At 44.1% G+C, this 18485-nt stretch overlaps 1 protein-coding gene across 1 annotated transcript in view; it reads right to left on the reverse strand.

Moving 5' to 3' along the window:
- Positions 1 to 1268: 1268 nt before the first annotated feature.
- Positions 1269 to 18485, reverse strand: part of LOC120915857 — a 65015-nt gene continuing 47798 nt past the window's right edge. Inside the window, exon 6 of the mRNA XM_040326666.1 lies at positions 1269 to 1836. Coding sequence (XP_040182600.1) covers positions 1346 to 1836 — 491 coding nt within the window. The 3' untranslated portion in view covers positions 1269 to 1345. The remainder of the gene's footprint in view (positions 1837 to 18485) is intronic.

Raw genomic sequence — 18485 nt, forward strand, 5'->3', positions numbered from 1 at the left:
TTCTGGAAGACACCTTCTTCAAGCAGTGGTACAGGAAGAAGTCTGCATCCTTCAAGAAAAACATGATTTTCATGCAGGACAATGCTCCATCACACGCGTCCAAGTACTCCACAGCGTGGCTGGCAAGAAAGGGTATAAAAGAAGAAAATCTAATGACATGGCCTCCTTGTTCACCTGATCTGAACCCCATTGAGAACCTGTGGTCCATCATCAAATGTGAGATTTACAAGGAGGGAAAACAGTACACCTCTCTGAACAGTGTCTGGGAGGCTGTGGTTGCTGCTGCACGCAATGTTGATGGTGAACAGATCAAAACACTGACAGAATCCATGGATGGCAGGCTTTTGAGTGTCCTTGCAAAGAAAGGTGGCTATATTGGTCACTGATTTGTTTTTGTTTTGTTTTTGAATGTCAGAAATGTATATTTGTGAATGTTGAGATGTTATATTGGTTTCGCTGGTAAAAATAAATAATTGAAATGGGTATATATTTTATTTTTGTTAAGTTGCCTAATAATTATGCACAGTAATAGTCACCTGCCCACACAGATATCCCCCTAAAATAGCTAAAACTAAAAACAAACTAAAAACTACTTCCAAAAATATTCAGCTTTGATATTAATGAGTTTTTTGGGTTCATTGAGAACATGGTTGTTGTTCAATAATAAAATTAATCCTCAAAAATACAACTTGCCTAATAATTCTGCACTCCCTGTATAATGTTTGGGGGTTCTGAGTAATTTTCTAGCAAAAGAATGATGATTTGTACATGTAGGAGAGAAGTGCCAGAATAGGCCCCGTATTGAGGTGGTATAAAAGCCCGGTATTGAGGTGGTATAAAAGCCCGGTATTGAGGTGGTATAAAAGGCCCGTATTGAGGTGGTTTAAAAGCCCGGTATTGAGGTGGTATAAAAGCCCAGTATTGAGGTGGTTTAAAAGCCCAGTATTGAGGTGGTATAAAAGCCCCGTATTGAGGTGGTATAAAAGCCCCGTATTGAGGTGGTATTAAAGCCTGGTATTGAGGTGGTATAAAAGCCCGGTATTGAGGTGGTATAAAAGCCCGGTATTGAGGTGGTATAAAAGGCCCGTATTGAGGTGGTTTAAAAGCCCGGTATTGAGGTGGTATAAAAGCCCGGTATTGAGGTGGTATAAAAGCCCCGTATTGAGGTGGTATAAAAGCCCGGTATTGAGGTGGTATAAAAGCCCGGTATTGAGGTGGTATAAAAGCCCGGTATTGAAGTGGTTGAAGAAAATCACAACGGGTGCAGATTCAAACTGAATGATACATTTTATTGGCACACAGTTACAAAATGAAGCCATTCAAATTCCACTTTTATTTTATTTAGTTAAACTAACCTGCAAAAATATGGCTCTACTTGCGGTTCAGTGGAATCGTTTGTCACAATTTTTTTAACAACCTTGATCCTCTTAGGATCCCAAACACAATCTTCCTCTAAGCCACTCGGAACCATTCCACAATTTGGAGGTACCCATGCTGTATCATAGCCCTCATCATGCCATGTCTTTTGCAGACGGTGACCTTGACGATTTATTTTTTTTACCCTGCCTACATTAACCCTGAGTTTCAAAATAACCTGATCCGATTTATCATTTAAGGGGTAACGTTTAGCTTTTCTTAAATCTCTACTAATGTAGACACCTCGTCCTAGCATGCCATCTTTTGACTGACTAAATCCATTTCTCATGATATTGTCAGCTGAAGTAGATGTTGTTCCATGATACATGACATAGATCCTTCCATCAGTTGGCTTTTCATCGGAAATAAGATTTTGTTCACGAAAGCTGGGTGCCCTCTCCTCTGCCCAAAAGTCCATTGCTACAGAAAGAAAAATAAATAAAACCTTATTTTTTAAAGCAATTACATTGTCATCGAGCAGGATGTTGATACTCTTCATGACATTGGTTTCTCTTGAATACATATTTATTTGTATGTCAGATATCAAAATTGAATGGCATTTAGAATCTGTTAATCAGTTTTTTTTATTTATTTTGAGTCCAAATCCAGTAAAAAGAGAGTTAGAACTTCTGTCGGAATTCTGTTGCCGTTTGAGTCCCTTTTTGATATTTTTAGAAAGACCAAAACAGTGAGTATAGTGATGGTGTTTGGACTTGTATAGGTTAAAGAGCAGCAGGTGGAGAGACACTAATGGTTATAATAGAATTTAGATCCACCTTACAGCCAACATGGAAACACCCAGTACTTCCTAGTATGGAGGAGCATGTGGCTCACATATGTGACAGTCATGGACCAATCAGTGCTCTTACAGGGAAGTCCATAGCTCTGCCTGAGTTATAATATCAGCAACTGAGCTTACACTGGGTTTTCTTTTCACACCTGGCTGGTGACCATAGCAGTGGAGCAGCCTGATAATCTTTATTTATGTGATTGAGGATGGGGCCATCAATAAAATGAACCTGTTGCTTTGACTGACATAGGCAGGTGACATTGATGAAAAAACACAGATGACGGAGCTGTGATGAGGAGACACTGATGATGGGGTTGAGATGAGTGGAAACTGATGATAGGGTTGTGATGAGGGGACACCGATGATGGGCCTGTTATGAGGGGACACCGATGATGGGCCTGTGATGAGGGGGACACCGATGATGGGCCTGTGATGAGGGGGACACCGATGATGGGCCTGTGATGAGGGGGACACCGATGATGGGCCTGTGATGAGGGGGACACCGATGATGGGCCTGTGATGAGGGGGACACCGATGATGGGCCTGTGATGAGGGGGACACTGATGATGGGCCTGTGATGAGGGGGACACTGATGATGGGCCTGTGATGAGGGGGACACCGATGATGGGGCTGTGATGAGGAGACACCGATTATGGGGTTGTGATGAGTGTAAACTGATTATGGGGTTGTGATGAGGGGACACCGATGATGGGGCTGTGGTGAGGAGCCACTGATGATGGGGTTATGATGAATGGAAACTGATGATAGTGCTGTGATGAGGAGACACCGATGATGGGGTTGTGATGAGTGGAAACTGATGATGGGGCTGTGATGAGTGCAAACTGATGATGGGGCTGTGATGAGGAGGCACTGATGATGGGGTTGTGATGAGGAGACACTGATGATGGGGCTGTGATGAGGAGACACCGATGATGGGGTTGTGATGAGGGGACACAGATGATAGGGTTGTGATGAGTGGAAACTGATGAGAGGTATATGATGAGTGGACACTGTTGAAAGAGATGTGATGAGTGGACATATACAATGTAAATGTAGGGGATCTAAAAACACAACACTGAATATTAGTACATGAGTGGTATTCTGCCAACTCAACCAAAAATGGATAGGGTTTCTGGAGCCAAAACGACATATGCACAAAAAGGTAAACCTAAGTTTCCCTGTCCCTGCTGAAAAAAAGCATCCCCAAAACATGATGCTGCCACCACCATGTTTCACAATGGGGGTGGTGTGTTCAGGGTGATGTGCAGTGTTAGTTTTCTGTCACACATAGGGGCAGATTCACATAGAATTAGATCGGTGCAGAGATACGCTACGCCACTGTAACTTACTTTTGGCTGGTTCGAATCCTGGAAGAATTTGCGCCGTAAGTTACGGCGGCGTAGTGTATTTCTGTATTTAAATCGGCGATTAGGGGGCGTGTTTCATTTAAATGAAGCGCGTCCCCGCGCCGACTGAACTGCGCATGCTCCGTTTCAAAATTTCCCGCCGTGCATCGCGCGAAATGACGTCGCAAGGACGTCATTTTTTAAACTTAGACGTGACTTACGTACATTCTGATTCACGGACGACTTACGCAAAAAAAAGAAAAAATTCAAATTTCGACGCGGGAACGACGGCCATACTTAACATGGCAAATGTAACTATACGCGACAAAATAGCAGCTTTAACTATACGCCGGAAAAAGCCGACTACAGACGACGTAAAAAAATGCGCCGGCCGCTCGTACGTTCGTGGATCGTCGCAAATAGCTAATTTGCATACCCGAGGCGGAAAACTACGTGAACGCCACCCAGCGGACGCCGAAGAATTGTATCTTAGATCCGAAGGCGTGCGAAGACGTACACCTGTCGGATCTAATCCAGAAGCCGTCGTATCTTGTTTTGAGGATTCAAAACGACGATACGACGCGGGAAATTTGAAAGTATGCCGGCGTATCAGTAGATACGCCGGCGTACTCTGTCTGTGGATCTGCCCCATAGTGTTTTGCTTTTAGGCCACAAAGTTAAATTTTGGTCTCGTCTCTACAAACGGGACCTATGTGATTTGTGGAGTGCATAACTAATAGTTGTCCTGTGGACAGATTCTCCCACCTGATCTGTGGATCTCTGCAGCTCCTCCAGAGTTACCATGGGCCTCTTGGCTGCTTCTCTGATTAATGCTCACTTTGTCGGGCCTGTCAGTTTAGGTGGATGGCCATGTCTTGGTAGGTTTGCAGTTGTGCCATACTCTCCATTTTCGGATGATGGATTGAAATGTGGGTCATGGAAAAGAGAAGATATATGCAATGCATATAGTGTGACACTGTGAGGGAACCTCAAAAAAAGGTGAAGTCTTGAGATAATGCACTCACATATGTAAAGAGACAACGGGCATCAATCCACGAGTGCCAAACTCGTATCCCCCTCAGAGTGTCAGCTATACAGGTGAGAGTGTATTCTGATCTTCACACGTTCACGTTCAGAGACAGAACAGTGGCCCGTGAGTGTTCTTTATTAAAAATACTAAGCCTTGCCATTTGGATGTGTGAAGATCAGAATACCTGTATAGCTGACACTCTGAGGGGGATACGAGTTCGGCACTCGTGGATTGATGCCCGTTGTCTCTTTACATATGTGAGTGCATTATCTCAAGACTTCACCGATTTTGAGGTTCCTTCTCTTTTCCATGACCCACATTGGCTGCTGATACAGTAGCTGTATTAGGAACTAGGAGGTGTTTATCAGCCCACTCATCCAGCTTCTGACCTATGTTTCTGCTAGCTGTTTGGACAACCAGCCGTGAGGTGAGCTGCTAGTACACTCAGAGGTGCTATCACTGAAGATTTCATCTGGCATGCTGCATCTTGGGTGGAGGTATTTCACCTAGACACTTCTTTGTGGAGCTATTATTGGACTTTTAGATCTGGTCTTTACTTATGGATAGGACTTTATCACATGTGTGATTTTTGTGTTTTTTCGCACTCATTTTTTTCACTTCATTATATGCACTTTTGGGTGTTTGTATATGTAGTAGCATTTATACTATGTACCTTCACTGCTAATTATTACAAGATTGTAGGTGTTTGTTCACTGCACTTTTATCTGTATTGTTCTGTTGGTATCATTTAGATATCTTTTTCCTCACTGTTTAGTTCAGCCACGTTCCCCTTACCCCCCTCCTTTTCCTTTCCCCTTCCTTGCCTATCCCTTCCCCCACAGCGCTGTTACCACACTTTGTTTATCACTATTTACTAATTAGGTGACTTCTGAAGGCAATTGATTCCACTAGATTTTAGTTAGGGGTATCAGAGTAAAGGGGGCTGAATACAAATGCACGCCACACTTTTCACATATTTATTTGTAAATAAAAAATTGAAAACCATTTATCATTTTCCTTCCACTTCACAATTATGTGCCACTTTGTGTTGGTCTATCACATAAAATCCCAGTAAAATAAATGTATGTTTTAGGTTGTAACCTGACAAAATGTGGAACATTTTCAAGGGGGTATGAATACTTTTTCAAGGCACTGTAGTATAGTGAGATCTTATACTGCACAATAAATCCCATCCAGAATCAGAGAATGATAGGAAATGATTGATACTAAGTATATAGTTACAACACAGCCGTTCCTCTGATGCAGCTAGGAGAACCGGTGAAACTGCCCAGTAGCTTTAGTTTAGATCAGTGGTTCTCAACCTTTCTAGTGCGGTGACCCCTTGATAAAATTTCCCAAGTTGTGGGGACCCCTAACAGTAAAATTATTTTCGTAGCGTGGGTTGTCAGCACCCAAGGCAAGACAAGTAATTTTCACCACTAACCCACGGATATTTAGCACTCCCCTGAGTCCCTTCCACTCATACAGTATTAAAACCCCTTATGGTACATTTTAGGATGTACCCCTCTTTCTCTTTGTTCTTTCTTTCCCTATTATATCTCTCTATCCTAATTTCTTGTTGTTTTCCCCATCCCTCTCTCTAGCCATCTTTCTTGTTCTTTCTCTCCCGTTTTCTTTGGTCCTCCCCCTCTTTTCCACGCCCTTCCATGTATTCTCTATTTTTATTCCTTCTCTTACTTCTTGGTTGGGGGTGAGTGGATTAAGTGCTCTTGATCAAGGTTGTCTGCTGATCTGAGAACTGTAGTGGGGACTTTTAATGGCAACTATAATCCTGGGCTTCAAGAACAGCCCAGGATTTGGTGACCCCTGGCAAATCCTCATTTGACCCCCGAGCGGGTCCCGACCCCCAGGTTGAGAACCACTGGTTTAGATGATCTCTTAGTCCTATTTCAAAGCAAAGCAATACATATTGTCTCTTTTTGCTACAGTATATCAGTACACTGTGCAGAGGCATTGCTGTTTTTGGAACAAATTGATCCATGAGAAGGAACTATTTTTACAATATTTACAAGAACTTTAGGCAAAAGTAGATCATTCCTGGGTCCGCCGGGTATAACAAGTGATATTAAGATCATACAGTATTTTTGAGAGCTCTCAGATTCTGACTGAGCTATATGGAGGTTAATTTTAGACAATTTAAATTTGTGATGTTTATATGTTTTGTGTACAATAAAGTGAAGTGATTCAACGCATTGGCTTAAAGTAGTTCTAAAGGCAGAAGTTTTTTTTTAATTTAAGGCATTCTATGCATTAAGGTAAAAAGCCTTCTGTGTGCCGCAGCCCCCCTAATACTTACCTGAGCCCCATATCTATCCAGTGATGTCCACTCGGCTTTCCGGGACTCTCTCTTCTGATTGGCTTAGACACAGCAGCAGCGCCATTCACACCTGCTGCTGTCAATCAAAGTCAGTTAGCCAATCAGAAGAAAGAGGGGGTGGGGCCTGAACTAGGGCTTTGTGTCTGAATGGACACTCGGAGCTGCAGCTCAGCTTTGGTTCCCCTATAGCAAGCTGCTTGCTGTGGGGGCACTCAACAGGAGGGAGGGGCCGGGAGAGCCAAAGAGAGACCCGAGAAAAGGAGGATCAGGGCTGCCCTGTGCAAAACCACTACACAAAGCAGCTATTTTTTATAGAAAAAAAAAACAAGACTTTACAATCACTTTAAGCCTGGTACACTACAAAAAGCGTCAGCTCCAATCAGAGCCCCTGTCCTAACTATGCAAGGTTAGTCCAGTGATCTCCCTCACTGAGCTATTGTATCTAACAAGGGGATGCCCCCCACCCGCAAGAACACTCCGATCAGCGTCCTCGGCCATTGGCTGAGAGTGCTGATCGGGAGTCGTCGACTGCTGGGTTTTCCAGTATGCACATGACCTGGACATTTTATAGATAGGCAACTCCTATCCACATATTGATTAGTGTTTCCAAATTAATAATAACTACTGCAGTAGGGAACAGACACAAAAGATACACTCAGCATCTTTCCAAATAACTGTTCTTATTAGTTTTTATACACATGATTACGTAGGTATCACATTAATATTACAATTGTATGTTTATGGTAACAAGGGGCGCAACATAGGCAGACTAATTCTAATTGGGACTCGAAAGAATGCAAACATGTAATGAAAACCTTATTATTGCCGTGTGCATAGTGAGGGCAGTGTGCAATACATACAAAATAGAATACAATTATATACAGAACTTACAAATTTCCTTAACACATGCAAGGCCGATCAGCAAGCTTCTGCTGGACAGACCGACATACGCACGGGCAGAATGTAAGCCATTTTTTTTTGAACCATTAAGGAAAAAGGTCAATTCCAAATTTGGTCCACAACTAGTGTTAAATGTTTTTTTTGCATGCTTATTTCACAAAACAGAGTAATTAAAATATTTTAATAAATTATAAATTAAATATCAATTTTGAAAATTACTTTACCTAGGATCAGGAGAAGAAATCAGTATATGACAGCAGTGTTCTTCACTCCAACAGTTTCTTCTTTTGGTAAAAGGCTGGATTACATGATAATAAAAAAAAACAGGATGGGAACAGTGAAACAGGACACACAAAGAAATCTCAATTAAGAAAAAAAATCAGTTCAGTTATTATTACTGCCTGCTGTCTTTTCTAATTATCCTAAGGAAACTATAATTCAAATGCTTATAATGATTTAAATTAATGATGGCTATTAAATGTCAAGCCTCGTACACACGATCAGTCCATCCTATGAGAACGGTCTGAAGGACCGTTGTCATAGGTTAACCGATGAAGCTGACCGATGGTCCATCACGCCTACACACCATAGGTTAAATAACCGATCGTGTCAGAACGCGGTGACGTAAAACACAACGGCGTGCTGAAAAAAACGAAGTTCAATGCTTCCAAGCATGCGTCGACTTGATTCTGAGCATGCGTGGATTTTTAACCGATGGTCGTGCCTACTAACGATCGGTTTTGACCTATCGGTTAGGAATCCATCGGTTGAATTTAAAGCAAGTTGGCTTTTTTTTAACCGATGGTTAAATAACCTATGGGGCCCACACACGATCGGTTTTGACCGATCATAACGGTCCATCAGACTGTTGTCCTCTGGTTAACCTATCGTGTGTACGAGGCCTTAGGGTGTCTTAACTCAACTAGTTTGGGATTTTAGTAGCTTTTAAGGCGCTAAAAAAATAAAATTATCTTTGCTTAGTCCCACTGTTGCAATATTGTGAGTCTGTTTCCATTTTCTGGCTGCAGGAGCTTGCAGAGACTAGATCTTATATCGCTGATATCATTTAAATGTACAGTCTGTTATTCAGTTGTGTTTTTAGGATAGCTGCTGCATTACCCATCAACTTGTGTTTTTAGATGCATTGGCGTTAAAGTGTGAAGTTCACTTTGAAACAAAATTTCGATTCTGCCCTGTTTTTGGTATACAATGTTATAGTTCTGTTTTGTTTGCTCGCACCAATATCTTTTTACATCAATAAGGTATGTATATCATTTTTGGAGGTGTTACACAGAACTTTAAGATTTCATCTCCTTTCGACCCAAGTTTCACTTGAGTAGAATCCGGCGGCCTACCTCTGAAACGACAACCCAATGTCAACTAAAAAACGTAATGCCACGTACACACCATCGTTTTTCTTGTTCAAAAACTTGACGCTTTTCACGACATGATTCCTCTCTAGCCTGACTTGCATACACACGTTCATGCAAAAAAAACGTCCGACCAAAGCACAGTGACGTACAACAAGTACGACGGGACTATAAAAGGGAAGTTCCTTTCAAATGGCGTCACCATTTGGGCTGCTATTGGGCTACATACTTGATTCTGAGCATGCATGTTTTTTTACCCTCTGAAAAGCATTCACGCGACCGTTTTTCGCGATGAGAAAAAGACTGACGTAAAACGCGATGAGAAAAAAGAGACCAGGTTTCAATTTTTTTGCGGGCAGTTTTTGCGTCGAGAAAACTGCTAAGGTGCATACACACGGCCGGTTTTCTCGACCAATATAAAAAATGGCAGTTTTCTCGCCGTGAAAAACGGTCGTGTGTACGAGGCATTAGAATTCATTGCTGAGGCATTTGTTATAGCGGATAGAGCCTGTATTCCAGCATTATGGAAAAGTACATGTTCCCCTACCATTTCACATTGGAAAACAAGAATCGCAAATCTTGAGGTTATGAGGATCTAACCATGACTTTATAGGAGCAGGACGATAAATACTGGAAGATCTGGACTCCCTATTTCTTCTATAGGGATCAGACACTACTGGCATCACAGCAAGTGGAACACTCGGTGAAGTAAACGAGTCAGGGAGATTTCCCTGCCAGGTCTCGCCCACCGTGTAAGGCAAGGTGAATTTGCGCTTCTCCTTAGTAGTATTAAATATAAAAATATATAAAATGTGATAGCAGATAACAACCGGTCAATAAATGATGATGAAGGGTTAAACCCAAAACCCCAATCAGACAGCTTAAGGCTCCAATTAGATATAACAATGAGCGAAGAAAAATAAGTTTGTGATAGAAAACTTCTAATATGGTGCTGCAATAATAAAATCTGCTGGAATATTCAGCAAGCAAATGGTGTATGTAAGTGAAAATTCTGCGCAACCCACAAACATATATATGAAAATATCAAAAAGAAATAAATTGAACAAAAATAGAAAAAAGTCTATATCAAAACCATCTATGTGAAAAACAGTCCAAAGCAAGTGTTAGGCTGGGTTCACACTACTACACTACTTTCATCCTACTTTGCTCTGTGTTCAATGTTTCCCTATGAGAGCGTCTTGTAGCGTCCTACACAAGTCGGTCCGACTTTGAAAATGCTCCCTGTACTACTTTTGGTCCTACATTGATCCTACTTCAGGCCCATTGAATATCATTGAAGTCGGACCAAAGTAGTATCCTGTTCATGAAAGTAGGATGGATGTAGGACCAATGTAGGATAAATGTAGGACCAATGTAGCAGAGCAAAGTAGGATGAAAGTAGTGTAGTAGTGTGAACCCAGCCTAATAGTGGTATTGATTGCCTGGAATCAATTAACAGTCCACAAAATCACATTCCTGGTTTTGACAACAGTGATCGTCTTTCTTCAGTATGGAGATATATGAACATCCATGCAGTGTAGGCAATATAATAAAAAGCGGACAGATAAGCCCCTTACCAGAGAGAAGATCATAAAAGCATATCACGAAGGATCTGGGAGCTGTAGTTCCTGCAGGTGGATAGGGTCTGGCGTTCTGTGCTCTCCAGGTGCAGCAGCGCTTCTAATCCAATCCTATGTTGTAAGACAATCCACAGTCTCGCCCACCCCCTTGCCTTTTTTTTCTTTTCTACTTTCCCTTTCCTCTATCTCTATCCAGTGGCGGCCTGTCCATAGGGGCCGCATGGGCCCTAGTCACAAAAAAGGGCCTTTTAAAAAAAAATCAAAAAGGTCCTTTAAGTACACTGTGTTCGGGCGCCGGACATAGTGCCCTATGGGAAGCATGACATCTATGCAATCACGTGATTGCAGACAACACGCTTAATTTGCGGGGTTTTAATCTGCTTTGCAGCGCTATGGAGTGCGCCTGAATGCTTCCTTCCGTACTGTCCCTCAGAGCGTTGGCATCACTTCCAGTTTCCCTGCTCAGAGAACTGAGACGGAGTGCGATCAGAATCACTGTGTGAAGCCGGACCCCTAACTCAGGTGGACAATCTAATGTGAGCTGGCAGGGAGAGAGGAATACACAGCAGCTTGTGTTACACTTTGAGCTACGGATCGGATGGTAAATACACTGATGTGTAATGGAGTTTACAGACAGAATTTCATGTGATAGAACAGCAAGCTGGAAGAAAAAGTGAAAGTCTGAGTGAGTAAAACTCTCTGTTCTGCTATCTGTATTATGATCGCTCTGACTTGCTGACATCTATAGAGGAGCTGTGAGTGTTAACCATTTTTTATCTGCTGCAAGGAAATGGTACACTGCTGCTTTCCTCTATCCTTGCATTATATCTTATATAAAGTGAAATTCTATCCTGCTCACTGTCTCCATGATTTACTTACACTGGGTATAAAAAGCTGACTTGCTACATGCTTGCTGACAGAGGTATAACTGACACCTGTTCTGTTTGCAATGAGGTGTCAGTTTAATCCTCAGGATGAAGTATTCTCATACGAAACGCGTTGGGTCGCTTCCACTGCCACCTCATCTGTGTACACACGTTTGATATCCACAGCCTGCATGTGTGTGTATTTGCTGTTTTAAAATAAAAAAAAAATGTATTATACAATTTTACGCTATGTGGCCACCCTTCTCTTCTTTCTCCTAAAAACCCCAATGATACCACTTGGAGAGGTATTGTCCAGGAATCTTTCTTGCCACACTCAATTTCCCTTGGAGCTGCCTGGCATCAGAAGCACTTGATGAGTCCATTATCCAGTCTATATCTTCAAGACCCTGGAATGATATTCCAAAGCCTTGTCTGACTTTTGGCGACATATGTCCCCATAAGTCCACCTTTTCTGGTAAGCTGATATTCACACTGGTGGAGGTGTCTCATCTCTTTAAGGAAGACAGCAACATCTTCTGCGTTGATTGCAGTTGCAATCCTATTTAATCACTAATCACATTGCTATTTCATCCAGGTATATTGTCATAATTTACATGGTTTAAGCGCTACACTTTGTTTCCTTTTTCCGTTTTTTGCTTTTTCATTCAAAATCAGCCGTGTTAGCAGCTATATATTTAGGCAGCGCAGTGTATACCAACATTTCCATAATCCTCAGGATTCAAACTAAAACTTCACTTGCAACTTGCTAAGAAAAAATAAGTAATCAAGAGTATTAGTGGCGGTGCGTCCATAAGGGCGCACGGGCGTGGCCCCCTCTCTCCTGCCACCCCCTATACAGGCACCCAACACCTGAATTACAGTGACGGGGTGTTTTTGAAGCACCTGATTAGAGCCATAGGCTCTAATAGGCATCAACAACTGTTACCTGCGAGCGCCACAGTTCACCCAGCTATGTTAGAACAGCAAATGAATATTTCGCTGTTCTAACACTGAACCGCCTCTCTCCACCAATCAGGTGCTCGGGTCTATTATCTGTCACCTGATTGGCTGAAACGTCAGGCGCTGTGATTTGATGCCTATCAGGCGTCCAATCATAGGAGAGGACAGGAGGAGAGGAGGACGGGAGAAGACACATGGAGGGGAGAAGCCACATGGAAGACACCGCTCGCCGGGCGGGGTGATCTCAGTGGCAGCATTGGAGGGCCCAGTGGCAGCATTGGAGGGCCCAGTGGCAGCATTGGATGGCACAGTGGGAGCATTGGATGGCACAGTGACAGAATTGGGAGCATTGGATGGCACAGTGGCAGCATTGGATGGCACAGTGGCAGCATTGGATGGGCACAGTGGATGCAATTAATGGGCACAGTGGCTGCGTTTGATGGGCACAGTGGCTGCAATTGATGGGCACAGTGGCTGCAATTGATGGGCACAGTGGCTGCAATTGATGGGCACAGTGGCTGCGTTTGATGGGCACAGTGGCAGCAATTGATGGGCACAGTGGCTGCGTTTGATGGGCACAGTGGCTACGATTGATAGGCACAGTGGCTGCATTTGATGGGCACAGTGGCAGCTTTTGATGGGCTCAGTGGCTGTGTTTGATGACACAGTGAGGCTGCAAATGATTTTTTTTCCCCAGAATTTTTCAGTTTGTTTGTGCCCCCCAAAAATGTTGAGCACCAGCCGCCACTGTCTTTATATCTTTTCTATTTTTTTATTATTATTATTATTATTATTATTATTCCTTATAGTAATACTCTTCAAAAACAAACAGAGAGTTTACTGAGACCTGAGATCAAGCATCCAGACTTACGGAATGGGGTACACGCTGACTATGTTGGTTGGTGCATACATGACAGTCAGGGGTCAAGTCCTGGGGAAAAAAAGTGTGGGAACTCCCACCCAAGATCCACTCCCCCACCAAAAAAAAAAAAAAAATGATACGCTCATATGCATAATTACTAAACCGCATGTTTTCTTTTTTTTCCGATCCACTGTACCTTAGTAATCCTTTAAGCAAGTTCTTTCTAAATCCCGTGATAACTCGCGACAGACCTCCACAATGTCTCCTGGGAACAATGACAAAAGCTCCCAGGAGACATTGCGGCATCGAGGAAGTGACGGAATACCCGCACACTACCCGATGAATCCATATACAGGAAGCGGCCAGTAACATAAAGGATTACTAAGGTTCGCCTGCCCCTGACAGTGACTCGAGCTGGGCATCGCCGCTTAGTGAAGGATTGGCTCGGGCGGCTCGGCTGCTCTCGGCTGCTCTAGTCCTGCAAAGGGAACTGCGTTCCTGCTGTGAAAAAAGTGCAGAGACTCTTAGGTAGATTCACGTAGGGGCGCCTAACTTTAGGGCGGCCTAGCCTAGTCTTTTTAGGCTACACCGCCGTAAATTAGTTAGGCTAGTAGTGATTCTCAAACCACTTACCTGCTAATTTTCGGCAGCGTAGCCTAAAACGAGCAGGCGTAAGCGCGCCTAATTCAAATGACTTGGAGGGGGGCGTGTTGTATGGAAATGAGGCTTGACCTCACGTTTTTTACGTTTTTTGACACTGCGCATGCACCGGGCGACTACATTTCCCAGTGCGCATTGCGGCTAAGTAGGCCGTACGGGCCTATTGATTTCGACACGTACGTAAACGTCGTAAATCCCGATTCGCGGATGACTTGCGCAAACGACGTAAAAAATTCGAACCTTGCGGCGGGAACGGTGGCCATACTTAACATTGTTATTCCACCTCATAGGTGAAATAACTTTAGGTGGCCTATCGCTTACGGAAACTACGTTAATCGACTGCGGCGGGCTCGCGTTCGTAAATGCTCATTTACATAATCTACGCCGGCCGCAATGGAAGCGCCACCTAGCGGTAAGCCACAACATTGCAATCTAAGATAGGACGGCGCAAGCCGTCCTATCTTAGATATGTTTAAGTGTATCTCTGTTAGAGAATACACTTAAACATAGGTCGGCTTAGATTCAGAGTTAGGTCGGTTTATCTGTAGATAACTGTGAATCTACTGCCTAACTGTGAATCTACCTATCTGTTTCCACGCGTTACCACAGGACTTGAGCCCTGATGACAGTTGATATGATGTATGTGGCACATTGCTGCTGTAGGGAGGTATCTTGAGATGTTTTTTGTTTGAGTGAGTGAGAAACTTATATAGCGTAGCACATGCGAACCAATCGCCTCTGGGCGCTCGTTGTCCATTTCTCCTTTGTCCTCAAAAGAGATGGGTTTAGATCTTTCTCCTAAAGGCCAAGTGGTTCTCCTCCAACCGAATGCTGGTTGGTAAAGCGTTCCATAGTCTGGGGCCTTGGACCGCAAATCTTCTTTCTCCTTTGGACTTGTATCTGGCTTTGGGTATCTGAAGTAGATTTTGGTTGGTGGATCGCAGAATGCGATTGGGGTTGTTAGTTTTTCGCATAGATATTGGGGGGCATTTCCTTGAAAACACTTATGCGTCAGACAGAGTGCTTTGAAAGTAATTCTGTCTTTTACTGGCAACCAATGAAGGGTTCTCAGTGAAGGTGAGATTGATTCCCAGGGTTTTTTTACAGTCACAAGTTTAGCGACCGTGTTTTAAACGACTTGTAGACGAGTGATTTGGTACTTTGGGAGTCCAAGATAGAGGGCATTTGCATAGTCAAGTCTGGAGTTAACAATTGTTTCCACCACGACTGCTGTGTCTTCTTTTGGAATAAATGGAATAAGTCTGCGTAGTAGGCGCAGCAGATGGTGCGATCCGCTGACTACTGACCCTATTTGCGCATCCATTGTCATGTAGGTGTCGAAGATGACTCCAAGACGTTTGACTTTGGTGCTGGGGGTGATGATTTTGCCCAAAATGGGCGGGGGTATCCATGTTGTTGCTGGTTGATTCTTTAGATTGGTGTGAAACAGGAGAAGTTCTGTTTTCGAACCGTTGAGTTTAAGATAACTCTTTGTCATCCAGCTTTCAATCAAAGAGAGACATGTCTCTAGACCGAGATGATGATGTACTTTGTTGCAGATGCAAAAGTACGGTTGTGTGTCATCTGCATAAGAGTGGTAATGTAACTTTTGGCTACCAATGATTTCAAAGAGAGGGCGGAGATAGATATTGAACAGAACCAGCGACAGAGGGGATCCTTGAGGGACTCCGCATGACACCGTTCGTTTTTCAGAAGTGAAAGGTCCCAATTTCACTATTTGGCCCCGTACAGACGAGCAAACATGTACGATGAAAACGGTCCGCCGGACCGTTTTTAGCGTACATGTCTGCCCGGAGATTTCTGTATGATGGCTGTACACACCATCATACAGAAATCCGCGCATACTCGATACGCGGCGACGAGGCCGCGCTGTCGCCACGACGATATGACGTGGCGACGTGCGCGGCCCTGGCAGTTCAATGCTTCCACGCATGCGTCGAAGTCATTCGACGCATGCGAGGGATGGCGGCCGCTCGGACATGTACGGTAGGTCTGTACAGACGACCGAACATGTCCGACGGACAGGATTCCAGCGGGCATGTTTCTAAACATGTTTAGAAATATTTGCCCGCTCGAAAAAGGCCCGGCGGGCAAATGTACAGTTGAATCCTGTCCGCTCGGCTGTACAGACGACCGAACATGTCTGCTGAAACTGGTCCGCGGACCAGTTCCAGCAGACATGTTCGGTTGTCTGTACGGGGCCTTTGTGATCGGTTTTCCAAAAAGGAGGAGAACCAGGATAGATCACCTTCCGCGACTCTGGCTACTTCAGCTAACCGAGTCAGTAATAATTCGTAATAATCCATGGTCTACAGTACCCTAACATTCTTTTTGATAATGGCTTTTGTATAACTCCTTGACCTTTAAATAAAGAATAAAAAGAAAAATATATTTAGTCTCCTTTCACAAAGGTGATCCAATCGGGTCCCCCTGTCAGATTTTCAGGCAGATCTGATTGGATGGGTCATGTATCCCTATGGAGCGACAGGTGTAAACGGACTTGTGTCGGTTTACACCCGTCTACCTCCTATCTGATCTGGTCCACTAAAAAAAAAAGGGGGGGGGTCTGTCCCCCTTTGTCTATGTGGACTGGATCAGGAGGCTTTTAATTTTTGGAAACCTGTCTGAAGCTCCTCTTTAATCACTACAGGCTATAGGCTTCTATGGGAAGATCTCCTGAGGCCAGAGATGCTTATGACACAGCCCCATAGAAGTCTAGTGTGGTCAGGATGCTAAAAATTTGGGGAGCAGAATGAAAACAAATAGCAGTAGCCTTGGCAGTTTTTCCCAACACAGTTACATTCAAGACATGCCATGAATGATAACTGCCACAGTTGCTTGTGTTCTCAACCAAACTGTCAAGCTATCAAATGACTAGTGTCATAACTAATCACATATGTAGCACCATGGCAACTGCAGGTCAATCAGAGGCTAAGATAGCAGCTTCCTTGGTTGTGAAGGATAGGAGGGTTTAGTTGCGCTTTACGTTAGTGCATCTTGGGAGGAAGTTGGTGGTTTTAGGTTAGGTCAGAGAAGGAGATTTAGCTGAAGATAATTGCACTTTGTTTTAGGTGATCCAACCAATACTGATATTCGTTTAGACAAACTACTCTGTAGGTGACATCTCTGCACTTTAGTTTTCAAGTCTAACTTCCTGCCAGGGGTGGCTGGTGTTCAATTTTCTTGGGGGGGGGGGGGGGTGCAGCCCATGAGTTGAGGTCAGGACTTTGTGTAGGCTAGTCAAGTTCCTCCACCCCAAACTCGCTCATCCATGTGTTTATGGACCTTGCTTTGTGCACTGGTCCAAATCATTCGGTGGAGGGGGATTATGGTGTGGGGTTGTTTTTCAGGGGTTGGGCTTAGCCCCTTAGTTCCAGTGAAGGGAACTCTTAAGGCGTCAGCATACCAAGACATTTTGGACAATTTCATGCTCCCAACTTTGTGGGAAGAGTTTGGGGATGGCCCCTTCCTGTGCACAAAGCAAGGTCCATAAAGATATGGATGAGCAAATTTGGGGCGGACGAACTTGACTGGCTTGCATTCCCATAGACACATTTCTAAACCTTGTGGACAGCCTTTCCAGAAGAGTTGAAGCTGTTATAGCTGCAGAGGGTGTATTTTGCAAAGGGAAAGAGGGTTAGGGCCAGGACACCATTAAGTAGTTGCAATTTCAAATGGTGCACTCCGAGACTTTAACAGGAGGACAACCGTATGGGAACGGGCCCCAGCAAGGTGCCACTTCTGCACGTGCAGGATTGCCGACTCCTATGGTAACAGACTTAAACAGTTCATAACTCAAAGTAACAGTTCTCTCAGCTGCACTACAACTTCTCCTTGTAGTTCTTCAGCCTCTTGAGCTCCCGGTCTCTCACTAGACCCTCTGATTCACTGACTCTGAATCCTGTGAGCTCCTCAAGGCCTTTTGTGTCATCCACGCTTTCCTACTGGGTCCCTAGCTTGGCACTTCGGATACCTTCAAGCTTCACCCCTGCTGACCGGCTCGGTTCTTAGTTTGGCACACAAGGCTGCTCTGCAAGCGTCACCTCCGGTGGTTGGGTCCCTGACTTGGTCACCCCCTGAAGTTTCCCCATTCTCCACTGTGCCCGTTTGGTAGAAATACTGCTCCGGTACTTGTTTCCGTTACTCACTGTGGTCCCTTGTAAAGGCGATTGGTCCCTTAGTGGCGACAGCTTACCTTCTACCTCCGACCACAACTGGTTCTCCGGCCGGCAGAACCGTCACTTTTGGTTGGACTGCAAGCCGCAAACCCAACCCTGCGCTGCCCTCTTACTCTGGATAGGCCCTCACACAGCCTGGCAGCCTGATGCCCCCGGAATAGGCCCAAA

This window comes from Rana temporaria, chromosome 10 (assembly GCF_905171775.1).
Source record: "Rana temporaria chromosome 10, aRanTem1.1, whole genome shotgun sequence".
NCBI lineage: Eukaryota > Metazoa > Chordata > Amphibia > Anura > Ranidae > Rana > Rana temporaria.